General features: G+C 42.0%; 1 protein-coding gene across 1 annotated transcript in view; it reads right to left on the reverse strand.

Annotated features, from left to right (window-relative positions):
* LOC308595970 (cadherin-related family member 4-like) overlaps window positions 1-26,032 on the reverse strand; it is a 59,290-nt gene that overhangs the window by 31,020 nt on the left and 2,238 nt on the right. The window contains exons 2-9 of the mRNA XM_081210720.1: window positions 22,986-23,099; window positions 21,081-21,193; window positions 17,586-17,731; window positions 15,734-15,914; window positions 12,849-12,999; window positions 11,840-11,945; window positions 9,860-10,075; window positions 8,457-8,602 (exon numbers count right to left, since the gene is read on the reverse strand). Coding sequence (XP_081066846.1) covers window positions 8,457-8,602; window positions 9,860-10,075; window positions 11,840-11,945; window positions 12,849-12,999; window positions 15,734-15,914; window positions 17,586-17,731; window positions 21,081-21,184 — 1,050 coding nt within the window. The 5' untranslated portion in view covers window positions 21,185-21,193; window positions 22,986-23,099. The remainder of the gene's footprint in view (window positions 1-8,456; window positions 8,603-9,859; window positions 10,076-11,839; window positions 11,946-12,848; window positions 13,000-15,733; window positions 15,915-17,585; window positions 17,732-21,080; window positions 21,194-22,985; window positions 23,100-26,032) is intronic.

Raw genomic sequence — 26,032 nt, forward strand, 5'->3', positions numbered from 1 at the left:
GACCACATAGGTGACCTCCACCCAGTAGGACCAGCCTTTGAACTTTACAGAGTCTATTGCCATCCCTATAGCTCCCGAGGCCTAACAGTGTATCAGTGCCAGGCGGCCACTTTTCCCTGTGCAGAGTGGGAATGTTTTGTGTGTAGACGCTGTTCACGCCTCAGTAGGGCCAGGAGTTAGAGGCCCACATGACCTGGCCTTCGTGGGCCACCATCCCTTTGGCTTGTGGTATTACCCTTTTTGTGGTATTTCTGTGTTGGTGGTACAGTTCTTCGTTCTGGGCCACTGAACATTCCTCGAATCAGGATGTGGATCATACCCTGCCTCCTGATGGTTCTCACCTCTCAAATGGCCACAGGGTGGAAGGAAAACACCTTCCTGAATATGACAACAGCTGTAGCTAAGAGCCTGAACAGGTCTGAATTTTACAGGCTGATTTGTACCACAAAATTAGTCTAGATGGTGCAGGTCTCCCCAGTGTATGTAGTTGAATTAGTTCTTAGCTCCCAGGTTGGTCATGGTTAAAAGAGATTTTGCTTGTGATTTTACTTCTCTTCGTTACCATATTACTCTTATCATGCTTTTTGCCTTGCCTTATTCAGATTGTACGCCAAATGGTAAGCCGCTCAGTTAATGCAGCAACACGTACCTATATCCTGGCTCTCTATGATGTTGCACCTATAGGTCCATCAAGCGAAAATGGAGAACCGTGACCGGTCAGCATTTTCGTGATGGAAAGGGGGGAATGCAGGGGTGAAGGTCAGGATGACCAATAGAGAGCCAGGCTAAGAATCTCTGAAGCCATATTATAGAGCCATCTAAAAGCTAAAAGCACAAAGTCATTTTAGAAAGCTAAAGACTATTTCTCTTTCTCATGTTTGTCACTTTGCCACCTTTTGCAGAGGCAGCAAGCATGCAAGCTTGTGGGTGCAGCTAGCTTGCCCCTGCAGGAAGTTTGCCAGTTGAGGTTAAGCCATTTCTGAGAAACGACCCCTGACAAAGGCAAGTAGCAGGATGTTTGCTGACCGCCAGGCTCCAGATATAACGCTTAGGTGTGAAGTTGCTAAACCACAAGGACATTTCTTGGAAGCGGGGGGTTCAGGGGCACTTCCTGGAACTAGTACAGAGGTTAAGTAGATTATAAGCCAGTAGCGCCACCTAGTGGAATAGGCAACTTGGAACCGAAAGGACACACCAAATTTATTCATTGGTTGAGCTTTAATGAATATGCATCAATGACCATAGGAAATTGTCAATCATTGGCTAAAGGGATGCCAAGGGGCCGAACTGTGCTTTGCAGAAAGATATATAAGTTGACTGCCCCAAAGGGGGGGTGGGCATTCTTCATTTTCCTGAATGCACCCTATTTGCTTTTTGTCTGACAAAAATCCAAATAAAAACTTTTTCTTTAAGAAACTTTGCTGCCTGATTTTTACATTCCTGGTCTGAATACCGAAGTCCCTTTCACTTTTATATATTTGAACATGGCTATCATATCACCCCTTAACCTCCTCTTCTCCAGGCTAAATATGCCCAGTTTTGTTGATAGAAGTTTTATTGCTAAGCCTCCATTCATCAAAAGAAGTCTGATATCCATTTACATAGCTTCTATAAGGAAGGCCAGAGTCTCAGAAGGTCTTTGCTCCCACTCAAAGCATTTTAATAATACTCTCTGATTTTCAAGCCTCCCACGATATAAGACTTTTTGCAGTGTTATTAGCTTGGAGCTCAATTTACATCAAAGCACTATTGCTAAATGCCCACACTGGAAGGATCCACCTGAAATGTTGCTTCTATTACTGCCTTTATCTACATTGCCGTTATTTGTATTTTCATATTCACTTATGTCTGCATCTTCTTGGAAAAGTGGTGTTGCCCAAATGGAAATGAATTGTGGAGGAGCCTCATAGTTTGTATTGTGTTTGCTATTTCAAGCCTTCATTTCAGGAACAAAAGTGGATGATTTAGGAAGTGGAGTTTTTGGAAAGTTTTAGGAATCACATGTTTGTTGCGGAAGGTGGAAGTTGGCAGGAGGCTTTGGAGAGCTGGCTGGGAGAAAGTGTGAACAAGAGGACGTGGCAAGGAGACCCACCACAGCAGGAACCACCACCACCGCTCTCCAGGTGTTTTCAACTGTACTTCTGCTGTAGTGGGAAATCATAATTCTCCATAGTCAATAGCGGTTTGCAAAGTGATGGGAACCACTGTTGGTGATCCATATGGAGACAATTTGGGACTTCTAGATTCCACAACGCAGCCCTCGAGTTTAAGGAACTCATTATCACCCCCGTGTCCAAAAAACGTGAGATGTGTCCCTCTGCATCACTCAGTTCTCAGAGGTCACTCAGAGGTCACATGGGACATGACACAATGAGAACGAGGCTGCACTACGAAAGGTACACTGTCTCCAATCCAGATAGCGTATGTTTAACTCTTTTCTGCTGTTCTATAATGTAATCATGATTACTTGAGTGAAAGTAGTTATTTGCTGATTGATTTTACTAGAAGTGTTTCAGAGCATTCATTTGCAGCGCTAAAACATCTGCAGCAGCTTTGTAGAGCTATAGCACTGCCATATATGTTGACATCACTGGAGAATAATATCCAGTGGTAGATATAGCCAGTGCTTTTTCTAGGGGGACACAGGGGGATCCATACCCCTAAACATGTTGTGAATCTTTGTCCTTTTGTCCATTTACTGTATTTATTTCCCCCGATTTGAACTATAAAATGGTGGTTTTTCTTGAGTAAAAATAAGAGTACACCTAAACATTTTTAGAGGGGGAAAAGCACTGGATATAGCCCAGGGCACCCTCACCATAGGTAACTCTCATTCCTCCATTACATTACAGGTAAAGGTATCCACAGTAACAATCAGGAAGCTCACATTTGGCTATCTCTGTGCAGATCTAAATTGGCTTAACTTCTAGCAACTCCACTGCAGTCCAGGAGTCTCAGACTATTTATAGAATACAATTCTATAAATTGGACATGCTTTGAAGGCTGATCTACAGAGAAAGATCGAGGTAAGATTTTTGCATCTGAGAGGCATCTTCATTGTGCAAGTGAGCAGGATAATATCATTTTTCTTCTCTACAATTATTGTTTTCCTTCTTAAAATCTAATCAGCATTTTTCTTTTTAGAAAACAATTCCTCTTCCTATTACATTTAACTACGTTTAGTGAAGAAGGCAAAGGTATTATTGTCATGACGTAATCCCAAACATGAGAGTTCCTGGATTTCTTCTAGAATTACACGGTTTCCAACCTATAAATGCCTTTGTGTTGATTAATGGCATCTGTTTACACAGATAATTAAGTAATTTATGTGCCCTGCACCTTATCTTTAAGCAGAACAACACTTTGAGCATCATTTTAATTGTTCTTTGAGGGTTGTGTGATACATGTGGTTACAATTAATGGAAATACAAACAAAGATAAATGATAGCTACTGTAGCTTTTTCTGAGAGGTCTCTCTTAACTTGATAAGGCTATCAATGACTACAAGCCATCATGACTTCAGTATTGGAGGCAGTGTGCAGCTGTATGCAGGTTGCCACAAGCAATTTCCCCTAAGATTTTGTATGCTATTTTCACTAATGTGTGCATTTTATTCACACTTTCCCCTAATATACACATTTTTGTACATATGGATTGGACAACTGCATCACAAAATATGGAGAACTGCGAATTTCGAAGGATTATCATGTTTCAGTTTCCATATTGGTTTGAGAGGTGTGAATTAGCTATTTACTCATTAAAATGCAAAAAAAATCAAAATTCTCTCCCATCCCTATTTGGGCATGAGGTAGGTTTACTCTGGGCAGGAAAAAATGCAATAATCATCAGCCTTCTAAAATCCGAAAGAAAGCCACATTTACAAGGGTGAGTCATTGCAGAGACAGATTAGTAGTGTGCATGTTTTGGATTTTTACTAGCAGGGTTTTGTTATTTAAAGCCATGTTTGGGTATCTGAAAATATTAAAACATAATCTCCAATGGCCACATAATGATAAGTGAATATAAGAAACCTTATTAGGGCCATGGACATTACCCATTACACTAAGAATCCCATTGATGTGGTCTGTTTCATACTTAACGGCTTCTGCTAGAACATAACAAACTGATCCATGGCTGGAGATTTTCTTCCCCCAGCCATTCCACCCCACAAATACGTCCAACCTGTGCCTGAGGCGCTAAGAACATCAATCCCACAGAGACCCTGAGTCAGCATGAGGAACGACGGATGAGTCAGATTCAAAGTCTCACTAGGAATACATCAGGCAATAAACAGTGCTTGTGGGTAACCTGCAAAAACCATTGTGTGACCCCACCAGTACTGTTAGGCTTACTCCTTTACTGATGCAGGAAAGGAGAACATGAACTATAAACTTGATAGGTTCAAGAGAAACACTACGGCATTAGGAAAACATGACTGAGGTTGGAGCCTCTAACATTTGGAAGGACTATTGGGCTGGACTTCATGTGCCCTAATACTAAGTTGGCCTCCTAAACAAGACTATATTCTTCAGCCTATTAAAAGAAAGAAAAGAAAAGAAATTCCTGGTGGCATTCAGCTGAGGGTGCATTCAGATATACGGATTATTGGGTTAGTTTTCCTTGTTATAAGGCTAGTGTTTCCTTTTGGGTTCCTAATGTTCTTTTTGAATTGCATTATCTCTTGCATTATTGCATTGTATCTTTTTGATCAATATACTGCCATGCCACACTTTTATTCACACCAGTGGGCATAGCATGCCACATCAGCAGACCTCATTTGACATGTTGCCAGCCTTTCTGTGCATGTGTTTTTCTGTTCCCCCAGGTGGGAAAGAACCGTCTTATGGAATGCCACCCCAAATTTTGCAGCACGGCATGATCTATGAAAGCAGTGGGAACATTATACCGCAAAACTCCCATGATTTGCCAAGTTCACAAGGGTGCAAACAGATTTTTGCCTAAGATCCAGGACAAAGTGAAGCCTTTCAGAAATCCGGGTAATGTCCGGAAAAATCCAGACATATGGCAGTCCTAACCATGCCACAGACATAAAAATCAGGAAGAAGATTCAGTGCATGGATCCACAAATCATGCCATACGTTTGTTCATAGTCAGTGATTTCATTGAAATTGCTCCTGGTTTACGTATGAATAAGTAGATTTGATTGCAATACTATGACTTTGAAATTGTTGACAATTTTTTTGATGTCTAGATCTTAAAGATGGGAACAATGTGATGGTGAAGGAGGTTCTACTTTGTGCATCTGCATCTTTTTCTGCCAGTGTGTACAAGTGTGCAAGAGAGAGGGAAGAGATCTTTCTTATAAAAGGTAGAATTCAAGCTTCATTCAAGTGACGGCAGTGACCTCAGCTAGCATCAGTTACTGTTCTCAGTTTTAGCCCTTAAATGTACATATGAAATGCAGCAGAGATAACTGTCTCAGGGGGCTGTTACAACCCACATGAAGTCATGCACTTTATATGAAATTCCTGTCATGTAAGATGTATTTGGATCAAGTTCACTAAGAAACTTCTCTTTGTTTTAAGAAAGATGAATCTATTACTTGAAACAAAACACTAAGAGAATGAGCAAATTACTAGGGTAGAAAATTGACACTGGAACACACTGTGGCATAATTAAGGATCCCATTTTATTGTAGGGAATTATTGATATATAAATGTATTTCTGTGCCACATTATAAAATATAAAGACAATGTTCACTATGAAATATAAAACACTATTTCAATTTTTTTAAAAAAAAATACAGATAATCATTAAAGTGACTGGTTAATCAGGAATTAAATGGCTGAAAAGCCTGTCTTTGGGTGGATCTACACGCAGGAAAAACCCGCTATAAATAAGTCAGAAATTAAATCATTATAATAAAAGAAAAAAATGCTATGTGACAATCACATAGAAAATGTTTTTGCTGTCTGGCACCATCTGGTGTTGTGTGTTTATAATGCATTCAGAACATTGTGTGTGTTTTTTACTAATGTAGCTGAGTCCTTTAAGAGATGCCTGAAATTCACAAGTGAGAATGTCTGCTGATTCTTTGCTGGAAGAGTGTTCCCCAGCATGTAATCAGTGACTCTAAATGTCCAACTCATTTTTCTGTTCTCACCTAATTGTATATAATAATCCTTCAGGAATATAATAAAGTATGAACAAACAAGGAAATAAATGAAAAGAGGAGCTGAAGTTATTTGGTACAGGGGTGTTGCTTCAATTTGTCATGTAATCAATTAAATCTAATTTGTGCCTTGTGTCTCTGCATAATACTTGGTTATAACTTTTAGGTAAAAGGCTACTTCAGCTGTCAGTTTAGAGTGAACTGGGCTCCATATCCTCCTCTGACACTGATTTATATTGAGCCATTAACTTCAAATAAGGCGAAAGCTGACTTTAAGCAGACTGATCGTGTGAGCTTAAAAGCAAATCCTTTAACAATGCCATAATTTCCCCTAATGAATATTTCTTGTCTCTAAAATGCTGCTTTCTGTTAAAGGAACAAAGCACACACACCCCAAAGCCTCTGCTGGGTCACTGATGTAGTTTGACACAATAAATTGCCAGTCCCCAATTCCCATATTGTATAATGCAAAAGGAGACATGGTTATTGTCTGTTAAATAAACATTGTAGAATAAATACCCTGCCATATTGCTCACTCGTGCTACAATGTCATCACTGTGTCGGATTCAACATAAGTACAGTAATGCATTTTCTTAATAGTAGCTTTCTTTGGGACATGCAGAAATGGCTGCTGTTTTCTGTTATCGGGAGAAATGGCATCAGGCGTGCAAGGTAGGCCTTTTAAGGGCTAACAGTCCCAATAATTAAATTGAAACATTACATCCAGAGGTGATATATCTGTATGTATGAGATGCTGAGGACCAATTAAGAGAGGGGTAGCCATTGCTCTCGTACTGTGAGTTTCCTAGAGGCTATTTATTTACTATATTTTTAAGTCGCCCTTCAGCAATGCTGTCAGAATGGCTTATGATAAAATAAGAAAACCCACAATTTGAAAACAATCATCATTAAAACTGGGGGATAACCAGCATCATATAACCAACATGCTTACATCTAATTGATGCATGAAGGGGTTAATAGAGTAAGCTGTCCTCTTCCCATCATCTTGGAACTAGGTAATCAAGCCTTTGCTCTCTGTCTACCTGATGAACTCACAGGGCTGTCTTAAGCATATGCTGCGCGGGGTGCAAAGATCTGCCCAGCACCCCCTAGGTTGCCCAGTCCCAGGCGCGCAGGAGGGAGGAGCTGGCCGGCTGCCTCAGCGTCTCGCTGGTTCAGTCACCCCTGAACTCGCGGCACAGAGCCACCCGCAGCAGAAGATCCCACCATGGCACTCCGACCGATGGGTGGGCTCTTCCCCGGACTCAACTCTCAGGCCCTAGACTCTCGGCCTGGTTCCCCTGAAAGCCCAGCGCCCGGGTGCCCCGCTCCCCTAGCGCCTATGGGTAAGACGGCCCTGTGAACTCAGCATGGGAAGAGGTTTCAGCTGGTTGCTCAAGCTTAGCCGTGTGGCTCTCACAAGTCATACTTGTGTCCCTATACCTATCATTTAGGAACTTTCACCATTTTGTAACCAACTAAGTTTTATTGCAGATGCAACTTTTCAGACTGACATACGGGGAAGCAGATGAACCAGACCTCTGAAGCATTTGTAAGCAAACCATTTTTAACCTACCAAACGTTATATTTTTCTACACTAGGGGAAGTGGGAAACTTTGGAAGGAAATTGGAAGGGTATATATTAACGGTCTAACAGCCTGCATTGCTGCACTTTACTGCTTATTTTGTGATTTTAAATCTCTGCTGGGGTCCCTCACCAAAGACTACTTGCCGGAAACCTGGATCTTAGCATCCAGGGAATTCTCCTTTTTATATTATTCCCCCCCCCAACAAACAAAAAACAGTAAATCACTATTTTAAAACCCACAATAAAGCAAGACACAGCAGAGAAATTAAAGAAGAAAAATCATTAGACACATAACCTGTAGCAGTGTTAGAGCTTTAATGTCCTGGTACCTAAGGAGGCTTCAGAGAGGCCTCAGGGAGCTTTTGGAAATTTGTTTGATAGTGGGCAGCCTGGTAAATAATGATTCTCTTACCTGGTGATGGTGAGTCTCTCCAATGGAGAGAGGGAGGGGCAAGAGAAGGGTATACTCTGTGGAGGCCAGGTCCCCCTTTCTCAAAGAGCCCAGGATCCAGGATGACCATCACAAGCATGCTGGCTGCATGGGGATGGGGGTGGGGAGGTGATGGTAGGTCACCACATTTTCTATCCCTGGTAGAATCCATTATTTTTCTCAGTTTATTCTAGTTGCTGCTAGTTTACAAATAAGTCATGCTCAATATGTTATTGTAACTGCTTTACAACAGATACATATAGAATCAAATGCTCCAAACTTCCCCAAACAAACCCTTTACTTACCAGAATGTAGACTGTGACCATAGCAATGCTGGATCTCTGCCGGACGGGGTCTGGTTCAATATCATTGTCCAGGTCAATAGCTTTCACCCAGAGAAAATACTGAGACTCACTTTCTCTATCAAGCATGTTCAAAACTTTTATAATACCTGGCATGGACACACACACCATTAAATCATTTTTAAAAAATACATTTCTATTTTTTTGAGCAGAAAAATACATTAATCAACCTTAGTGTACCAATAACGAGGTCCTTTAAAACTGTGTTTTGTGAGAACAAAAGAGATGATGCTTGAAAGCTGCTTGAACAGCGTCCTCAAATCTCAGTGGATTTTGCATAACCTCACATATTGAAGATTCAAAGTCTTGTACTAATGTAAATTTTCATGGAGGCCTTTTTTATGAGGGGTGAGGGGGCTAGCAGGGCAAAGAGCAGAAGGGGGGCCTATGTGACGCTGGATCCTTCACCACATTTTAGGCAAGGGCATGGCAGGATTCAGCATCTTCCTAAAGCAATAGGATGGCAAATCTCATTGACTGTGGTCAGAGATGAGGAATCTGTGGCTTTTCAGTTCCCATCAGCCCATGGTCAACAATCAAGGGGTGTGGGAGTTGTAGTGCAACCACATCTGGAAAGCCACAGGTTCCCCATCTCTTAACTAGGTAGTGCCAGAAAATCCTGGATCAGATAAAATGGTGTTACAGCATGATAAACATTACGGAACAGCACATATGACAGATTTATTTTCACCCTGCCTTTTCCCCTGACAGGGCTCAAGGTGGCTTAATGATGAAAACAAGAATCACTAAAAACGAAGGAAAAAATCATTAAAATATGAAACGTCAATAGAATTAAAACTATTTCATATATAAAATCTGTTTAAAACATACAAAGAATTCCAATAAAAATAGCATGGCACCAGCCCCACATAGAGCACATTACAGTAATCCAAACATGATGTAACTGAACTGTGTGTCACTTGGCCAAGGAATGGGCGCAGCTGGTACACTAGCTTTAACTGTGCAAATGCCCTCCTTGCCGCAGCAGAGACCTGGGAATCCCAAACTGCAGGAGCCCAAACTGCAAAGCTGTGTCTTCAGGGGGAGTGTTACTCCATCCAGCAAAGGCTGAATCCCTATTCCCTGTTTTGGCTTCTGACTGACCAAGAGCATCTCTGTCTTGTCTGGATTAAGTTTCAATTTGTTCACCCTTATCTGGTCCATTACTGATGGCAGACACCAGTTTAGAACCAAGACCACTTTAGTAAAGTCCAGGACTGAATCTTGCCTAAAACCATGTTCTCTTCTTAACTCCAGTAAAATGCTGGATGAAAGCTAAGGCAAATTTTCTTCCTGTGGTGTTCATTCTTCTTGAGCAGAGAAGCCTTTAAAATAATTGGCAGTACCTGTATCTGGCTCTATATAAAATTTAGGAGGATGTCCTGCACCATCGCCAACAAGTGTGTACTTCAGATTATTGAATGGCCAGTCTTCGTCTGTAAAGGCGACTCTTCCAACTACGGTGCCAATGCTGCTGTTTTCAAGCACGCGGAATATATTTGTGCCAGTATGAGGATCTATTTCATTAGTACGGGTGACTTTCACAATAACCCTAATTGTGCCTGAAAGGGGGTTTAAAAAAAGAAGATGAGCAATAAACAAGTTTCAAAGAATGTTGTTGGAGAACTTTGCCTCATAGATTGTCTGCAGTGTAATTGCTAGAGGATTATGATCTGACTGCCATGAAGGTGCCTAGGCTTGGACAGAATAGGGCTACTGGAAACAGAAGGATTAAAATTCAGCAGCCAGGTGTGTCAGCTAGGTCTTGCCTACCTAATGGGCCAGAGTGGCTGCTGAATGCTTCCCCAAATCAGCTGGATCTTCCTTGAGGGCTTCAAAAGGGGTAGGTGGTATACCTCCCTTCTCTTTTCCCATCTCCCATCTCGGTCCCTCTGCCCAGTCAACAGGAGAACAATAGAAGTTGCAGTTTTGCTCTGGACATCTAATCCTGCCAAGGCCTGTTAGTGGCCCTGGCTGGCATCTTTATAAAAAACACAACGTGAAAAGCCTTCAGTGGTGATTGCACTGCTTAGTAGTTAGAGGGCTTATTTATACACTCTTTGCACTTGTCGTCCTAGCTGTAAGCTGACCCCTTCCTTTTATGTCCCTAGAACACAGACCCTTCTGTTTGTTAGAGTTGCTGCAAATGAAGAATTCCTGATCTGGACCTTGTGCAAAATAGAAATGAATTTGCTCTCCACCACAAGAATGAGTTTCAAAGCTTCACTGCAAAACAGCCTTAACATATTTACAAATAAACATCACAAAATACAAAATAACACATTGCTCTTAAACAAGCAAGTAATGTGGTCCACTCTTCTTTTTAGTCCTTCATGCAAACCACAAAGCCTCAGTAGGTGGTCCTTCTATGAAATTCCCAAAGTGACTGAGATTCCCATCCCTCTTGGATGTTCCCTTAGTGCTGTACAGCAGGTGTGGGGAGAAGAATACAGGGGTTCCTCCGATTGTGCTAATTTGGGGAGGGGCATAAAGGCTTGCCATTGAGAGTGGAGAGGTGACTGAATTAGAACAAACATTTAATCATCTATGTTCCCATCACCAGCAAGGGTAGTGGTAGAAACAAAAATATTTGTTTTCATACTAATGATAGAATAATGAGAATTACACTCTGATTGAGACTGCATTTTTCTGATAACAAAAGTGCCAAGAGCTTTCGGTGGGGTATCGTATTTTTTATATTCCCTTTTCGGCTAGTATTGCTGCAACACTGAGGTTTTAGGGTGTGCCTAGCATACAGCGATGAAATTGGATCCTATGGTGTTGGAGAAGAGAGCAAGACTTGGATTCATGGGAGGGAAAGAATATGGAAGGAAGACAAATCTAGTTGATGGAAGATGGTTTAGATGCCTACAAGCTTTCCCCCTTTTCAGTCCTTCTCCAAAAATTCTGATCCCAGAGAAAGCCCTGTTTTCAGTCCACAAAACCTTCAACTGCTCTTTTATAAATGCCAGATCGGTGCTTCAAAAACAACAATTATTACGGGATTTTACTGAATGAGCCAGAATTCAAATGTGGGTGGCAAGAGCTATGCATCTTGTGGGGGGTTGACAGGTAGAGGGAATCTTTTATTTCAGTTTTTAATCACAGTGAATTGTTTTCCCAGGGCACTCCAATCACAGGGATTTGGGAGAAGGATTGAAAACATTTCCTTTTCATGTGGCTTTATGCCTTTCTATGTCAATGGAGATATTTCTATTGTGTCCAGCCCCGGATTCCTGGGGTAACAGGGTCTTTGCTGAGAAGGTGATCTTCCTTCACCTGAATCTAGATACATCTAGGTCTTCCACATGCTCAGGACAACTTACGTGTTTGTGGTGGCTCACCACCATCAGAAACTTGGATCATCAGTATATGCTTGAACTGCATTGCAGCAAACAGATCAGAATCACAGTTTAGGTGCTGAGGACCAACCTATAGGGAAAATTTATATTTATATTACTGGGAAGGAATTGTATATATCAGTTGTACACAGCTTTTGCTATTGGGCGAACTGAGCCCAAGCTAACAAAATGAATTTCAATAGAGAGAAATGCAAAGTTCTAAATTTAGGCAGCTGTACAAATATAAAACGTGGAAGCCCTAGCTTGCCAGTAGTACGTGTGAAAAAGATCGGAGGGTCTTAGTAGACCACAAGCTTAACATGAATCAAGGGTGTGATGCCACAGCAAAAAAAGTTAATGCTATTCTAGGCTGCAGGGGGTTGGACTTGATGGTCCCTTCCAACTCTACAGTTCTATGATCTAGTACAGCACTCATTAAAATTGCTACAACAGGCAGAAAAAAACCCATTAATTGGTACACCAAGAACTACAGCAATTTTTAAGTGGTGCATGAGAAACACAAGCTTAAGAACAAGTAAACTAGGATATATACAAGTTGGGATATTGTGGTTTTCCTGCTTTGTCATTTGATGACTGCAGCAGCAAATTATGTCCACATAAGTGAAAACGTCATTATAGATCTAACACCATAGATGACAGCATCATGTCACCTCCAACCATTTACATTCCCCCCCAAGGAGATAGTTCACACATTCAATTTCCAAGTGTTATATAATAAAATGACAAGTGACCAAACTATGTAGATGCATATCTGGGTCAGATGTTTTGGTGTTGGTTTTCAAGAGCTGTTCAGCACAGAATTACTGTCCCAAACCACACCACCGTGATCTCTTAGTTCTGCATAGTCAAGCACCTACCCTTCTGTATTAATTTCTATGTCAACACAAATCATCTTTCAATTAACAATTGAAGCTACAATCTAGCTGGCTAACACACACTTGTGCACAGTAAAGTGTTTTGTGATAGTACATACTTTGATTTCTTTGCCAGCTAGTGTGAAAAAATTATTGGAATAATCATCCAGTGTGAAGGTGAGAACATTGTTGGGAGGTGTTCCATCTCTATCTCCACACTCTAAGGTGTACAAGGGAGTCCCAATAGCAATTGTTTCAGGCACTTCAATGCTATAAATGAGAAAATCCATAGAGAACATGCATGTAACTCTAATTGACATACCTATGATAAAAACAGGACATCATGCACAGAGGCATAGGAAGGTCAGGTGGTACCCGGTGCGGAAAATTTCTTGTCACCCCCCACATTGCAAAGTGGTTTACCAAAACAAAACCACAGCAGTAAAATCATGAAAAATCGGCTGCATGCAGGGGGTCGGATGAAGGCAAGGCAAGGCATAATCTACTCGGCCTAGTCTCATTTTCTTCACATAGGGAAACCCAGCCAGAAGGGCGGGGTATAAATAATAAATTATTATTACTATTATTATAGGCCGACTTTCCAGGACCTAGGAAGCCCAGCAGAGGGTAGGGCAGTAGGGTGGTACATAAAGAACTTTTTTTAAAAAAACAACTGCCTGTTCAAAAGGTCTTATCTTACTAAACTAGGGATTATATAGCCATATCTGAAATTTCATGCACATAATAATAATAATAATAATAATAATAATAATAATTTATTATTTATACCCCGCCCATCTGGCTGAGTTTCCCCAGCCACTCTGGGCGGCTCCCAATCAGTGTTAAAAACACTGCAGCGTTACATATTAAAAACTTCCCTGAACAGGGCTGCCTTAAGATGACTTCTGAATGTCAGGTAATTATTTATCTCTTTGACATCTGATGGGAGGGCGTTCCACAGGGCGGGCGCCACTACCGAGAAGGCCCTCTGTCTGGTTCCCTGTAGCCTCACATCTCGCAATGAGGGAACCACCAGAAGGCCCTCGGCGCTGGATCTCAGTGTCCGGGCTGAACGATGGGGGTGGAGACGCTCCTTCAGGTATACAGGACCGAGGCCGTTTAGGGCTTTAAAGGTCAGCACTAACACTTTGAATCGTGTTCGGAAACGTACTGGGAGCCAATGCAGATCTCTCAGAACCGGTGTTATGTGGTCCCGGCGGCCACTCCCAGTCACCAGTCTAGCTGCGGCATTCTGGATTAATTGCAGTTTCTGGGTCACCTTCAAAGGTAGCCCCACGTAGAGCGCGTTACAGTAGTCCAAGCGTGAGATAACCAGAGCATGCACCACTCTGGCGAGACAGTCCACGGGCAGGTAGGGTCTTAGCCTGCGTACCAGGTGGAGCTGGTAGACAGCTGCCCTGGACACAGAGTTAACCTGCGCCTCCATGGACAGCTGTGAGTCCAAAATGACTCCCAGGCTGCGCACCTGGTCCTTCAGGGGCACAGTTACCCCATTCAAGACCAGGGAATCCCCCACACCAACCCGCTCCCTGTCCCCCAAAAACAGTACTTCTGTCTTGTCAGGATAATATCAGTTAATATCTTGACCCTGCTCCACTGAATTGAAATTTCAGTCTTCACCACATAGGAAAATGGCCAAGTAAACAGCTATTTTCATGGAGGACGGTCAAGATATTAACTGATATGCATGAAATTTCATATACAGCTATATAATCCCTAGTGTAGTAAGATAAGACCTTCAGAGCAGACATTTCAAAAAAAAAAAGTTTTAATGAACCACCCTAGTAGGGCAATAATTGTTCCTTGATAATTTGTCACCCCCCTCCATGATGGCACCTAGGGCGGACCACCACCCCCTTTCCTATGCCCCTGATCATGCTTTTTTTTTTTTAGTTAACATCCTACATTCAGAACTTTGGCTTCACTGAATACTCTTGGACTTGCTTTGATATTTGGGTTTTGCAGTGTCAACTAGTAGCCAATACTGCTTCCTCCAAATGCCGTGCTTGAAATTGGTTTGAAAGTGCCAGACAACACATTCAGATTGAAGAGGTTGAACATTTACATAAACCATTTTTTTCTGTGGCACCTTTTCTCCTTGGATTGTTCCTGCTTCCTCCTGTAAAGTGTCAGGGATTTTAAACCAGGATCTCTGCTCCCCACACCACTCTGGAAGCGTGCAGGTAGGAGCTTTAACCTGATTCCTTGAGTACTACACTAGTGCAGATGGTCGAAGGTAGTACTTCAGTGTGCAATCTACCAGAGATCAGGTCACGTAATGGATCCAGAAAAACACATCTGGCCTTATAATTCTGTTGGCTCCGGCTAAGATCTTTATTCTGGGGAGAAACAGCTTGATCTGCTTATAGACTTACTCCATTATTGATTCCTTAATGTACCACCCTACTTGCTTGCTTCCTTGTTTGTTTGCTTCCTTGATTTCCCATTGCGCCTTCTGGCCTGCCTCTTTGCTCAATCATTTGGCTGTTTCCTTCTACTTGGAAATCTCCCTTCTGGGTTAATCTACAGGGGTGATTACACTAACTGGACCTCCATGGTGAACAGGATGTCACAACATTGTATGGCCAGGCAAGGCCAGGCTGCATGCTGATGTCATGGGGGCAAGAAGGAACATTTGAGAGTCATCAACATGAGCAAACATTTTAAACTTGGAATTTGTGGAGGGTGTCACATTTTTTTCCTGCGCAGCTGAAAATGTACATGGGGAAAAAATGACCTCAGCCATGTTCACAACACCCAGATAAGTCAGAACTGAACTCCTGTTTACTAGATATGATAGGGTTGCCATATTTCAAGCAGTGAAAATCCGTGTTGAGATTTTTTTGGCAAAGTTGTTGAGCTTTTTATGGAAAAACGGCACTGCCGATATTTACAGACATATGGCAACCCTTACAATTAAAATTGAGCACTTTTTATTCTACTACTGAAAACAACGGCTATAGAAAGTATTTCAGACACTTACATGTAAAGGTCTTGGGTGCAAAATGGAGGATTATCATTTACATCCTGCAGGGTGATAATCAGCAGAACAGTGGAAGAATGCAACCTATCATTGTCAAAAGCTCTGATTTCCAATGCAGTTTTATGGGGGAAAGTTCGGTCTTCATAGTCCAAACGATAGGTGGTCGTAATTTCACCAGTATCTAGGTACCAAAATATATATATATTGGGGGCAGGGAAGAGAATGCCTTGATTGACACTGCAAAACATTTTAAAATAAACATTTTAAAATAATGGAAGCAGAAGCAAGATATAAGAGACCAGTTTAGAATGATAATTATAATAGAACATATTGGCTCCCTCTACAGGTATAAGCTTCCTCTATAGGGGGAACTTTATTTTATAGGAATTGTGTTTATATCAGATTGGATTCAAGTCCCATTGATCTGCTTATTTGAGCTAGGCATGCTGATAGCATTACTACACTGCTATCAATTAGGTATAAATAGGCCTAAAAGATGAGCATGAGTCAAATATGCATAATTGCGTTTCAGGTCACAAAGCGGTTTAGATTAAGTTTTAAATACATAAAAATATCAGTTTCAACATAATCATTAATTTTACATCAAAAGCAGCCAAACACATTGTAGCACAGCATATTAATCAATCAGTTGATTGTATTTTATAGTTTACATTACAGTGGTACCTCCGGTTAAGTACTTAATTCATTCCAGAGGTCCGTACTTAACCTGAAACTGTTCTTAACCTGGGCTCGGCAGAGCCTAAAATGAATGTATTTACGACTTATGGAATGACTATATTTTGTGCAATCTAAATATTGGATTTTGTATAAGTTTATTTGTACATATGTATAATATCAATTAAAATTTATCTGCAAAAAATAAAAAAAGAAACTGTTCTTAACCTGAAGCACCACTTTAGCTAATGGGGCCTCCTGCTGCCGCCGTGCCGCTGGAGCATGATTTCTGTTCTCATCCTGAAGCAAAGTTCTTAACCCGAGGTAATATTTCTGGGTTAGCAGAGTCTGCAACCTGAAGTGTATGTAACCCGAGGTAGCACTGTAGTTATTGTAAGTAACATAGTTAATTATAATCTTCAAAGAGCCTCTCAACATCTATTGAGAATGTCCTCTCACAGTATTAATTTAAATACTACAGACCTTTGATGTTTATATTCTTATCCCTTCTATTGTCCATCATCTAATCCTCCATGCTTAAAAATTCCAGAATTCATGATTAAGGGAACCAAATCTTTGCAGTAAGAAATTGACAATGAAATCATTTCCACTATACAGTCATACCTTGGGTTATTTCCGGGTTTCGGCAGTCGAACATGCGCAGAAGTGCTAAATCGCGCTTTGTACATGCACAGAAGCGCCGAATCGCAACCCGTGCGCGTGCAGACATACCGCTGCGGGTTGCAAACGCTGTAAGTTGCAAACATGCATCCTGCATGGATCACGTTTGCAACCTGAGCATCCACTGTATTTGAGTCTAAGGGCAGGTGTATAGGAAGGGGAGTGTGGTGTCATCCTTGAGGGGGGTGACATAAAGGCACACCACGGGGGTCAGCACTTACTGTGGGGCCTGGCCTGCAGCATGCCCGAGCCACGCGTCTCTCCTGGGAGTGATGCTCAGGGCCCCATGCTGTCCGAAATGGCAGCGTGAGGCTTGCTTCTGCCAGGCGGACTCTGTGTGTCGATCGCTGTGGCACAGACCTGGGCAGATCGCCACGCCGCCCCTGTGTGTGGACCGCCACGCCCCCATGGGCAGATTGCCCTGCCCCCACAGCTCCAGGTGCTGGAGCAGCTAGCATTTTTCCCAGTTGTGAAATGTTTGATGATCCTACCTTACCAGAATCAATAGCAAAACCTTTGTAACTGCCCACAAATTCATAGTAGACTCTGTCCCCTATATCTCTGTCCACTGCAACCAGTCTTGCCACCGATGTCCCAAAAGGCAGATCTTCCAAAATAGTAATATGAATTACAGATGAATTCCTGTGGGAGAAAGAAAGACTGCTTCAAGCTTTGACCCAAATCATCAAGTTGTTTAAAAGGCGGCCCTATTCAGGGAAGCTTTTAATGTATGATATTTTAGTGTTTTTTGGTTTCTGTGGAAGCCGCCCAGATGGGCGGGGTACAAATAATAAATTATTATTATTATTATTATTATTATTATTATTATTATTATTATTATTATTATTATTATATGCACAATGTGTAGAGGTGGCCAACGACAGCAACACTACTGCCGCTTAGCTCAATGGGGCGGGGACCGGGTGGCGGTGAAGTCAAGGCTGCTGAGGTGCACCAATGGGAGTGCCAGACTGGTGGAAGTGATCCTGCTGGGACAAGCATGTGGCCCTGAGCTGGCCACTGCCTCACCTTCCTGCAGCCCCATCAAGGTACACAGCAGTGGCACAGATGCTGGAAAGGCAGCCATGCCTCATTATGTACCACTACCACATATAATGCAGAAACATGTACAATATACCATGCTGTTTTTGAGGCATGCAGTAGAGTTGCACAGTCCACAGAAGCTTTCAAATGGGGCGAACTTTGACCATCGTTTTCTCTTAGCCTAACCTTCCTCTTAGACTGCCGACCTTAGCCTAGCTTAAGTGACTGTTATGAGGATAAAAGGCAGGCCCATGTATTGTATGTTGCTCCTTAGAGCACGAGTTGCCAGCGTGGTACTCATCGGTGCCCATGAACCCTGGTGCCCACAGGGTCCTCTTTCTCACCCCTCCCCTGCTGCAACTAGGATTGAAAGAAGCCTTCTCTTAACCAGTGTGGTTTTTTCCAAGCTTGATTGCCATACAGAGGTTTTTTTTGGTGGGGGTGTTACAGCTGTGACTTCTCTACAGGACACCCCCCACACACATTGGTTTTAAAAAGATTATCCCTTTGGTTCCCAGCTGATACCTTCCTCACCACATTTAGCTCAAAAGAAGCCTTCCATGATAGCCAACAGATGGGGTAATTGGGGGTGGGCAGTCAACTGGAGAGCTGTGACCCCATCCAAAAAGAAAGAAATAGCTGGCCCTCCATTGTAATCAGGCTTGAAAATGGCTTTGTGTTGGCTCCAAGCCATATTGGTGGGTAGGAAGGGGGCGTGGAGTGATCACTGTGCCCCTGGAGGAGGGAAGGTTAACTCTTGCCTCCTCAGCTGCACTTTCCAAGCCTAATTACTTGTGAGTGTGTCATGTTCATGGTGCCTGCAGTGGTTCCTATTGTTCATAAATGGTCCCATGAGCCCAGAACATTTTCCAATGCCTGCCTGGGCAGAATGAAAATGCAATGCAATGTAGAAAAAACTCAAGGGCCTCATTTGACCCCTATTCTATTTGACCTTCAGGGCTCTTAGCAGGCCATACCTGCTCTCTCCCTTTGCCATCTCTACTCTGCAGCTTCCCTGAGCATTTCTTGCTGCCTGGATTGAGTCCTTGAACTGCAATGCTGCTTCTTGCTTGCCAAGATGGAGAGGACATGTTTGTGTGCAAAACTGGAATGTAGCCTACTGAACCAAGGTATGTGCCATACCTATTGATCCACCCAATGCTTTTTTCTGGGGGTATGCAGGGGTACGCATACCCCTAAACATTTTGTGAATATAACAGAAAAAGAAACTAAAAAAATTAAAATTTTTAGTTTCTTCTCTAGCACAGTGAACCGTCAGTTCTTTTGCTACCCCCAATGGTGGCCTCATTTCCTTTCCCAGTGTGTTCTGAGTCTCAGGCGGAAGTGAGCATTTAATGTGTGAAGCAGTGTGGAATGTGGATGTGTGGTGTTTTACTGATGAAACCTCATGCCAATGCAGAAGTTACTATGAGCTGTCAGCTGTGTAATATGAGGTAATGCATGTTGTTTGTACTTTGTATTTATTTCCCCCGATTTGAACTATAAAATTGTGATTTTCTTGAATCAAAATGAAAGTACCCCTAAACATTTTTAAAGGAAAAAAAGCACTGGATCCACCCACGTTTGCCTTTGGCTCTGCTTTCCATTGGTATGTAGTTCCAAAAGGTTAATCACAAATCCCTGTTCTAGAACATACTGCAATCTGCATAACATCTTTCATCAATCCATAACAAAGTCTGAAATCTGTCATTGTATTTTGGACATGGCATGGACCATTAGGGAAGGCAACCATCTAAACATACTTACCTGGATATTATTAATCCAAGGTAACTGAAAACACACCATTCTGATATCAGAACCCCATATTTTCCCAATAAGAATACTGCATCAAAGAATACATTGTTAAAATAGTGCATGAAAGAATATTGCTTCTGAATGGTCCCTTAACATACGTTTGAGATGACAGTTAATCTATCTTGACATCTCTGTCTAGCTGCGAGCAAAATAAATTCTGTCTTTTTTCACTTTCAGAAGAGAGCTGATATCCAAGATGTCTCCCTTGACTCTTTTGTTTTGTTTCTAATGCATATTTTATTCATAACCCTCACTCACTTTCTTTTCCTTCAGTGACCCACCGGGATTGTAGATATTTGGAGGGGGATACTGAGGGAACCGCACGTTTATTCAAAGGGGCTTTGATGTTCTGGAAGGAGGGAAGTACCTCTGTTTTAAACAACTGTGACTTTTTTAAAAAAAAATACTGGTTATTTAATTATTTTAAAAGCAATCACCATCCCTTTCCTACTCCAATTTTATCATTTAAGGAATACCACAGTAGTTCATATCTTTCAATGTACCACCAGGGGTATTTCCCACATGATCAAACACCAAACCCAACCGAGTCTACATCACAAATGGTACACTTTGCCACCAAGGGTGCAACGGCAGACATCTTTGTTCTCTGGTGAGTGTTCTGGTATGATACTCGTGCTTTCAAATGCATTTGTCTTATTCATACGAACATTATTAGGTATAAAGGTAAAGGTAAAGGGACCCCTGACCATTAGGTCCAGTCGCGGATGACTCTGGGGTTGCGGCGCTCATCTCGCTTTGCTGGTCAAGGGAGCTGGCGTACAGCTTCCGGGTCATGTGGCCAGCATGACTAAGCCGCTTCTGGCAAACCAGAGCAGCACATGGAAATGCTGTTTACCTTCCTGCTGGAGTGGTACCTATTTATCTACTTGCACTTGGACGTGCTTTCGAGCTGCTAGGTTGGCAGGAGCAGGGACTGAGCAACGGGAGCTCACCCCGTCACGGGGATTCGAACCACCAACCTTCTGATTGGCAAGCCCTAGGCCCTGTGGTTTAACCCACAGTGCCACCCGCGCCCCATTATTATTAGGTATATACTTTCATAATTCTTACACCTCCAAATGTTACTATGAACTAAAAATAAGCCAAAGGAGACAGCTCATAAAAGGCTTACCTAAAAACAGGAGCCTCATCATTTTCATTCTGGATACTGATAGTTATGGTTCCAGTACATGACCCAGGGCTTGATTTTTCTTTCTCTTTGGCAGCAACCACCATCCGGAAATGCTAAAATCAACGACATTCATAAATCCTTAGTATTCTGCATTTTACATCATTTGTTCCAATCTTTTGTCTTCCAGGTTAGGAAAAGCAGGCAGCTGGATACCTGAATACACATTGTACAAGTGTGATGTAGGGGATAGACAAACTATTGAAGTTGAGCTGGCCAGAACTGGATACAGATCCCTGATTAGCAGATGTGAAAATCACAAAGTGACCTTTAGCTGATCAGACGTTTCAAGATTTCTGCTGCTCTCTTGTTGAGAGACTGGTGCTGGATCACATATACCCTGCTTGGAGTTCATGGGAAGAATAGGTAATATGCAAATGCTATGAACAGTTGATGTGGAATGAACGAATTTCCCTATTTCTGCAGGAAATGTATGGGTTGGATCCAGAAATCCCCATCCGTGATTAGAAAGACTCCTCCTACTAGCAGAATGGAGTTTGAGCCAGCACAGGCTCCCCCTGGGGAGGTGAATTTTACCAGTTCCCCTTCCTACTTTCCCAATGGCACCTCCTACATTGTTCCAGAGGGGATTTCAGGAGGACGTAGAAACAATCATTTTGTTTTTATTTTGATTATGTATTCTGTGTTTTTATCTTGTGATTTTATCTTGTGAACCGCCCTGAGACCTATGGGTATAGGGCAGGACACAAATGTAATATATCACCATCATCATCAGTGAGAACCACCTCATTTCTCAGCCCATGAGAGAAGTTCTGCTCACGTGAACCAAACCTTTGGGTTCTACTCCAATTGTTTCAAGGTAAAGCTTTGAGCTTTTTTCGTGATGCCTTCACAAAAAAGGGCATCCACCAGCACATTAAGCTGAATGCAGATTTTTATCACTTAGTCCGGGCATCCCCAAACTCAGCCCTCCAGATGTTTTGGCACTACAACTCCCATGATCCCTCGCTAACAGGACCAGTGGTCAGGGATGATGGGAGTTGTAGTCCCAAAACATCTGGAGGGCCAAGTTTGGGGGTGCCTGACTCAATAAAACTCCTGTTTGGGCTGCTGGTGCAGGACTACAAAGACGGCAAGGGGAGCTGTCCAGCCGGTGGCCAACCACAGCATGTGGCTAGTCCATTGTGTGACTTGTCCATTGTGCTTGCTTCCATTCACAAGTTGTGCAAGACAATGCTAGGTGATATTCTTCTGGTTCTTTAGGAGCATAGGAAGAGCCCTTATACCAGGCATTCCCAAATATGCTCCATGGACCACCAATGGCTCATGAGTTTCATTCAGGTGGTCTGTGGCATGTCTGCATTAAATATTCATATTGATCCTTCATTGTATTTTTATGGCGACTTTTATTTCTGGCATTATATCTTATTGTATTGCAACTTGAATTCCATACACATTAAACTGTAATAAAATAAAATACATTATAATAAATAAAAGCAATAAAATTAAAATTAAAAATCATACAGCATCTAATGAAATTACTACAACAGGCAGAAAAATCAGTAAGTGGTCTGCCTCAGCAATTTTCCGGTGATCCATGGGGGACAGGTTTTGGGAACCATTGCCTTATACAAATCAGACTCATACCGCATCTGTCTCAATAGTAATTACACAGCCCACCAGCAGTGACCCAATGCTTCAGACTGATCTTTCCCAGCCCTTTCTGGGGATGCCAAGGATTGGATTAGAATGCACGGATAGGCAGGCAGGCAGATGATACTGTACAATTCATTTGGGGGCAAAAGCTAAAATGGTGAAAAACACACCACCTTAGAACAAACATCAGTTCTGAGCGTTATCAACGGATCTGTAGCTGGGTAACATTACTTTAGGGTCTGCTTCATAATCCAGAGCTGCTTCAGCTTTTCGATAAATCCCACCGTTTGCTGAATCCAGTGCAAAATAAGTTGTGGTGTTGGCTGAAGAAGAGATAATAGAAAACTGAGGAAGAAAGGGGGGGAACAGTTAAAAGGTAGAAAAGGACAAAGTAGCTTTGCGTGCTTTTTGTGTGAAGTTTTAAAGAGCACTCTGAAAAGAACACACTGCAAATTAACATTAATCTAATGAGCACAGTTTATATAAACTAAGCCTTTCCACTCATCCAATTCCAAACATCAGATGAACTTCATGAGGGTTGTTAAGTCCTCAGTTGTAAGTTTCTAAATTATTTCTTTATATTATCATATTCATTTTTAATAATGGGCTTTATGTGCATAAGTCATAATATTTTTATGGCTCCCTAAATCCTCAGATTTATTAATAAGGAGAAAATCTGGATCATATTTGTGCCCTCTACCGTTTGAAATTAAATGCCACTAGATGAAATCTGTTCCCCAGATTTTGAGGGGATGAGAGTTACTACACAGCAGGGTCATCATGGTTAGATGTCGCTGGTCCACAGAACAGAGAAAACCTGGCATGCCTCTTGGCTGTTATGGAACAACCATTGAGTGTTTGCTCTGAAATGGAAAGCGGATGTAATTATACGCAGATGGGGGACCCATGTTTATAGTAGTTTCACCTTTGTCGACTGCAGGACTAAAATTTCAGGAGCAGTCAAATGATTATATAACCCATACCACCTGGCATTTGTCTCCCCTCACCATGCACAGGGTTCATGAGTCTGCTAGCAGAGAACGTTCTTTGTCAGTGTGAAGAGATCAGGCTTTGATATAGACCTTGATATAAAACTGGACCAGAAATTATCTCACTGCTGCCTGATTCATATAGTACATTTGCAGCATTGGTTTGTGGAATTAGGGAAACGAATAAGACATCTGAACAGTTTCCACTGCAGCAACATGGATTACCCATTTTTTTTGGGGGGGGAGAGGATTGGAGGTGGATTTGGGATTTTAGACAGGAAGAGCCCCCCATGGAATTTGGGGGGACCAAGCAACTCATATACAAAGTTCAATTTGTATCCCCTGAGTTTCCCATTGTACCACACAGACATGCTTTAATGACACTTGGGTGGAATCTAGACACACATAAAAAACCCCACTGTGAAAATGCCTTTTTTTAAAGTGTTTTGAAAACTATATTGGATTTGCCATGAGCTCACCATCTCCATCTAGTGTCACATTTGTATAATGCACTTAAAACACACTTAAAATGTTATATTTGCATCTCTATAGCCGAGCCCTTGGTTTTGGTTTGTGCCAAAGTTCCCATAGTTTAAGATTCAACATTAATTTAAAAGCTAAAAAGCTAGAAACTAAAATTAAAAAACCAACAGCTGTGCAGTTCCCAGCAGCACTTCACAGCAGTGCTAAAGTACATTTGATGCCCTCGCCTCCTGCAACGGAGCCGAGACTCATTAAGGTTTTCCTATTATCTTTTATTGAGAGAAAGCTTTGGTACATCAGCCCCTTGAGGCATTCCAGGCATTACGCAAAGATTAGTCCCTATTCTGAAGTGTGTAGTAAAGAACAGGGGCTAATCAGTGTGCATTCCTAATCACCTCTTTTACTACTCTGATTACCAGGCTGTGGAGAGCAGGATGAAAGAGTTCAATCCTGATGGGTCCTGCTTCACCAATGTCTTCACTGTAGGAAACATGCTGACAAGGCAGAACCCTCCTGCCACCGCCCCAGCTTTGACATCTGGTGTCTGGAGGGGGTGTAAAGATGTGGTCCAGCTGGCCAAAAGGGCTCCCCCCCCTGTGTAAGGGGGGATGGACTAATGTTAAATATCTAGAAAGCCCTTGCAAACTCTCCTGTGTTCAATACACAACTTAATTTTGTACAGTCAGGATACATTGTCCAGACTGCAGTTTAGACTCACAAAGCATATTTGAAACACAAATACAAAAGTTGTTAATCACACCAGGTATTTCAGTTCTCAAGAGAGGCTTTAATTGGCTAGTCAGAGAATTTTATTCCTTTCCATTTTCAGGGCTTCTAAAGGAAGTATTTGCAAGAGAAGGAAGAGCACTTGAACAATCCTCCTTCAATTTTGTTTGCTGTTGAGTACTAATGGTTATGCTTATGTAATTAGTTGCAAAATGCAATTTCAGTAGAATCGCTGAAATCACTTCTTTTCCTTCTGTTTGCAAAGCCAGAACTACTCTCCTCCCTCCCAAAATGCATACTTTTAGTTGTTTGAAACAAAAAGAGAGTGCCAAGGCATACTTGTGGTGCAAAAACAATGGCTAGGATGTTTATCTTACTCCAACGCATAATTTGTTCCCTATCCTTTTACCCTCTCTTTCAAACACCCTTGACCTTCATGTGATAAAATATTGTGTTCTTAAAACAAATCAGCTTGTGAGAGAAGAGCTAAACAAATCCATTATCTCAGAATAAACAGTTAATTGCCAAACAAGAGGGCTTAATATGGCATATTATCCTATAGTGATGGATGGATGACAATGTCTTTCTATTCAGCTGATACTTTATATCTCAGAATTAGGCTTCTTACAGCCAATAGCAATGGAAAACCTGAGCATGTGAACACGAGCATATAGTCTGACTATAATCAGCATTTCTCTCTCCTTTTCTTGGTGGTGATGTGGCACTAGAAAGTCCTCAATCATAAGCAATATGCTTCAGCAAGGGATCCATGAAGTCTATTGTTTTGCAGCTTGTCTGCTAAGGTCCCGTGCCCTAAATCACAACACAGAAAGGGGGGATGGGCTGTAAAAGTGAATTGGGGTTGCTGCTTTATCAGTGCAGGTGGAACTAAGGAAGAACGTTAGGAAAGCAGGCAGGAAGAATGACGCAGTGACACAGAGGAGAACGGCAATCGGAAGATTCAGAACACCAACAGAAGGAGCGCAGAAGGAGCACAGAAGGTGGGAGGTTCAGCAGACTGGTTTCATAAAAATAGCTTTAGCTAATTACAGTGGTGCCTCGCAAGACGAAAAGAATTCG

This window comes from Podarcis bocagei, assembly GCF_964188305.1.
Source record: "Podarcis bocagei genome assembly, chromosome: 10".
NCBI classification, from domain to species: Eukaryota; Metazoa; Chordata; class Lepidosauria; order Squamata; family Lacertidae; genus Podarcis; species Podarcis bocagei.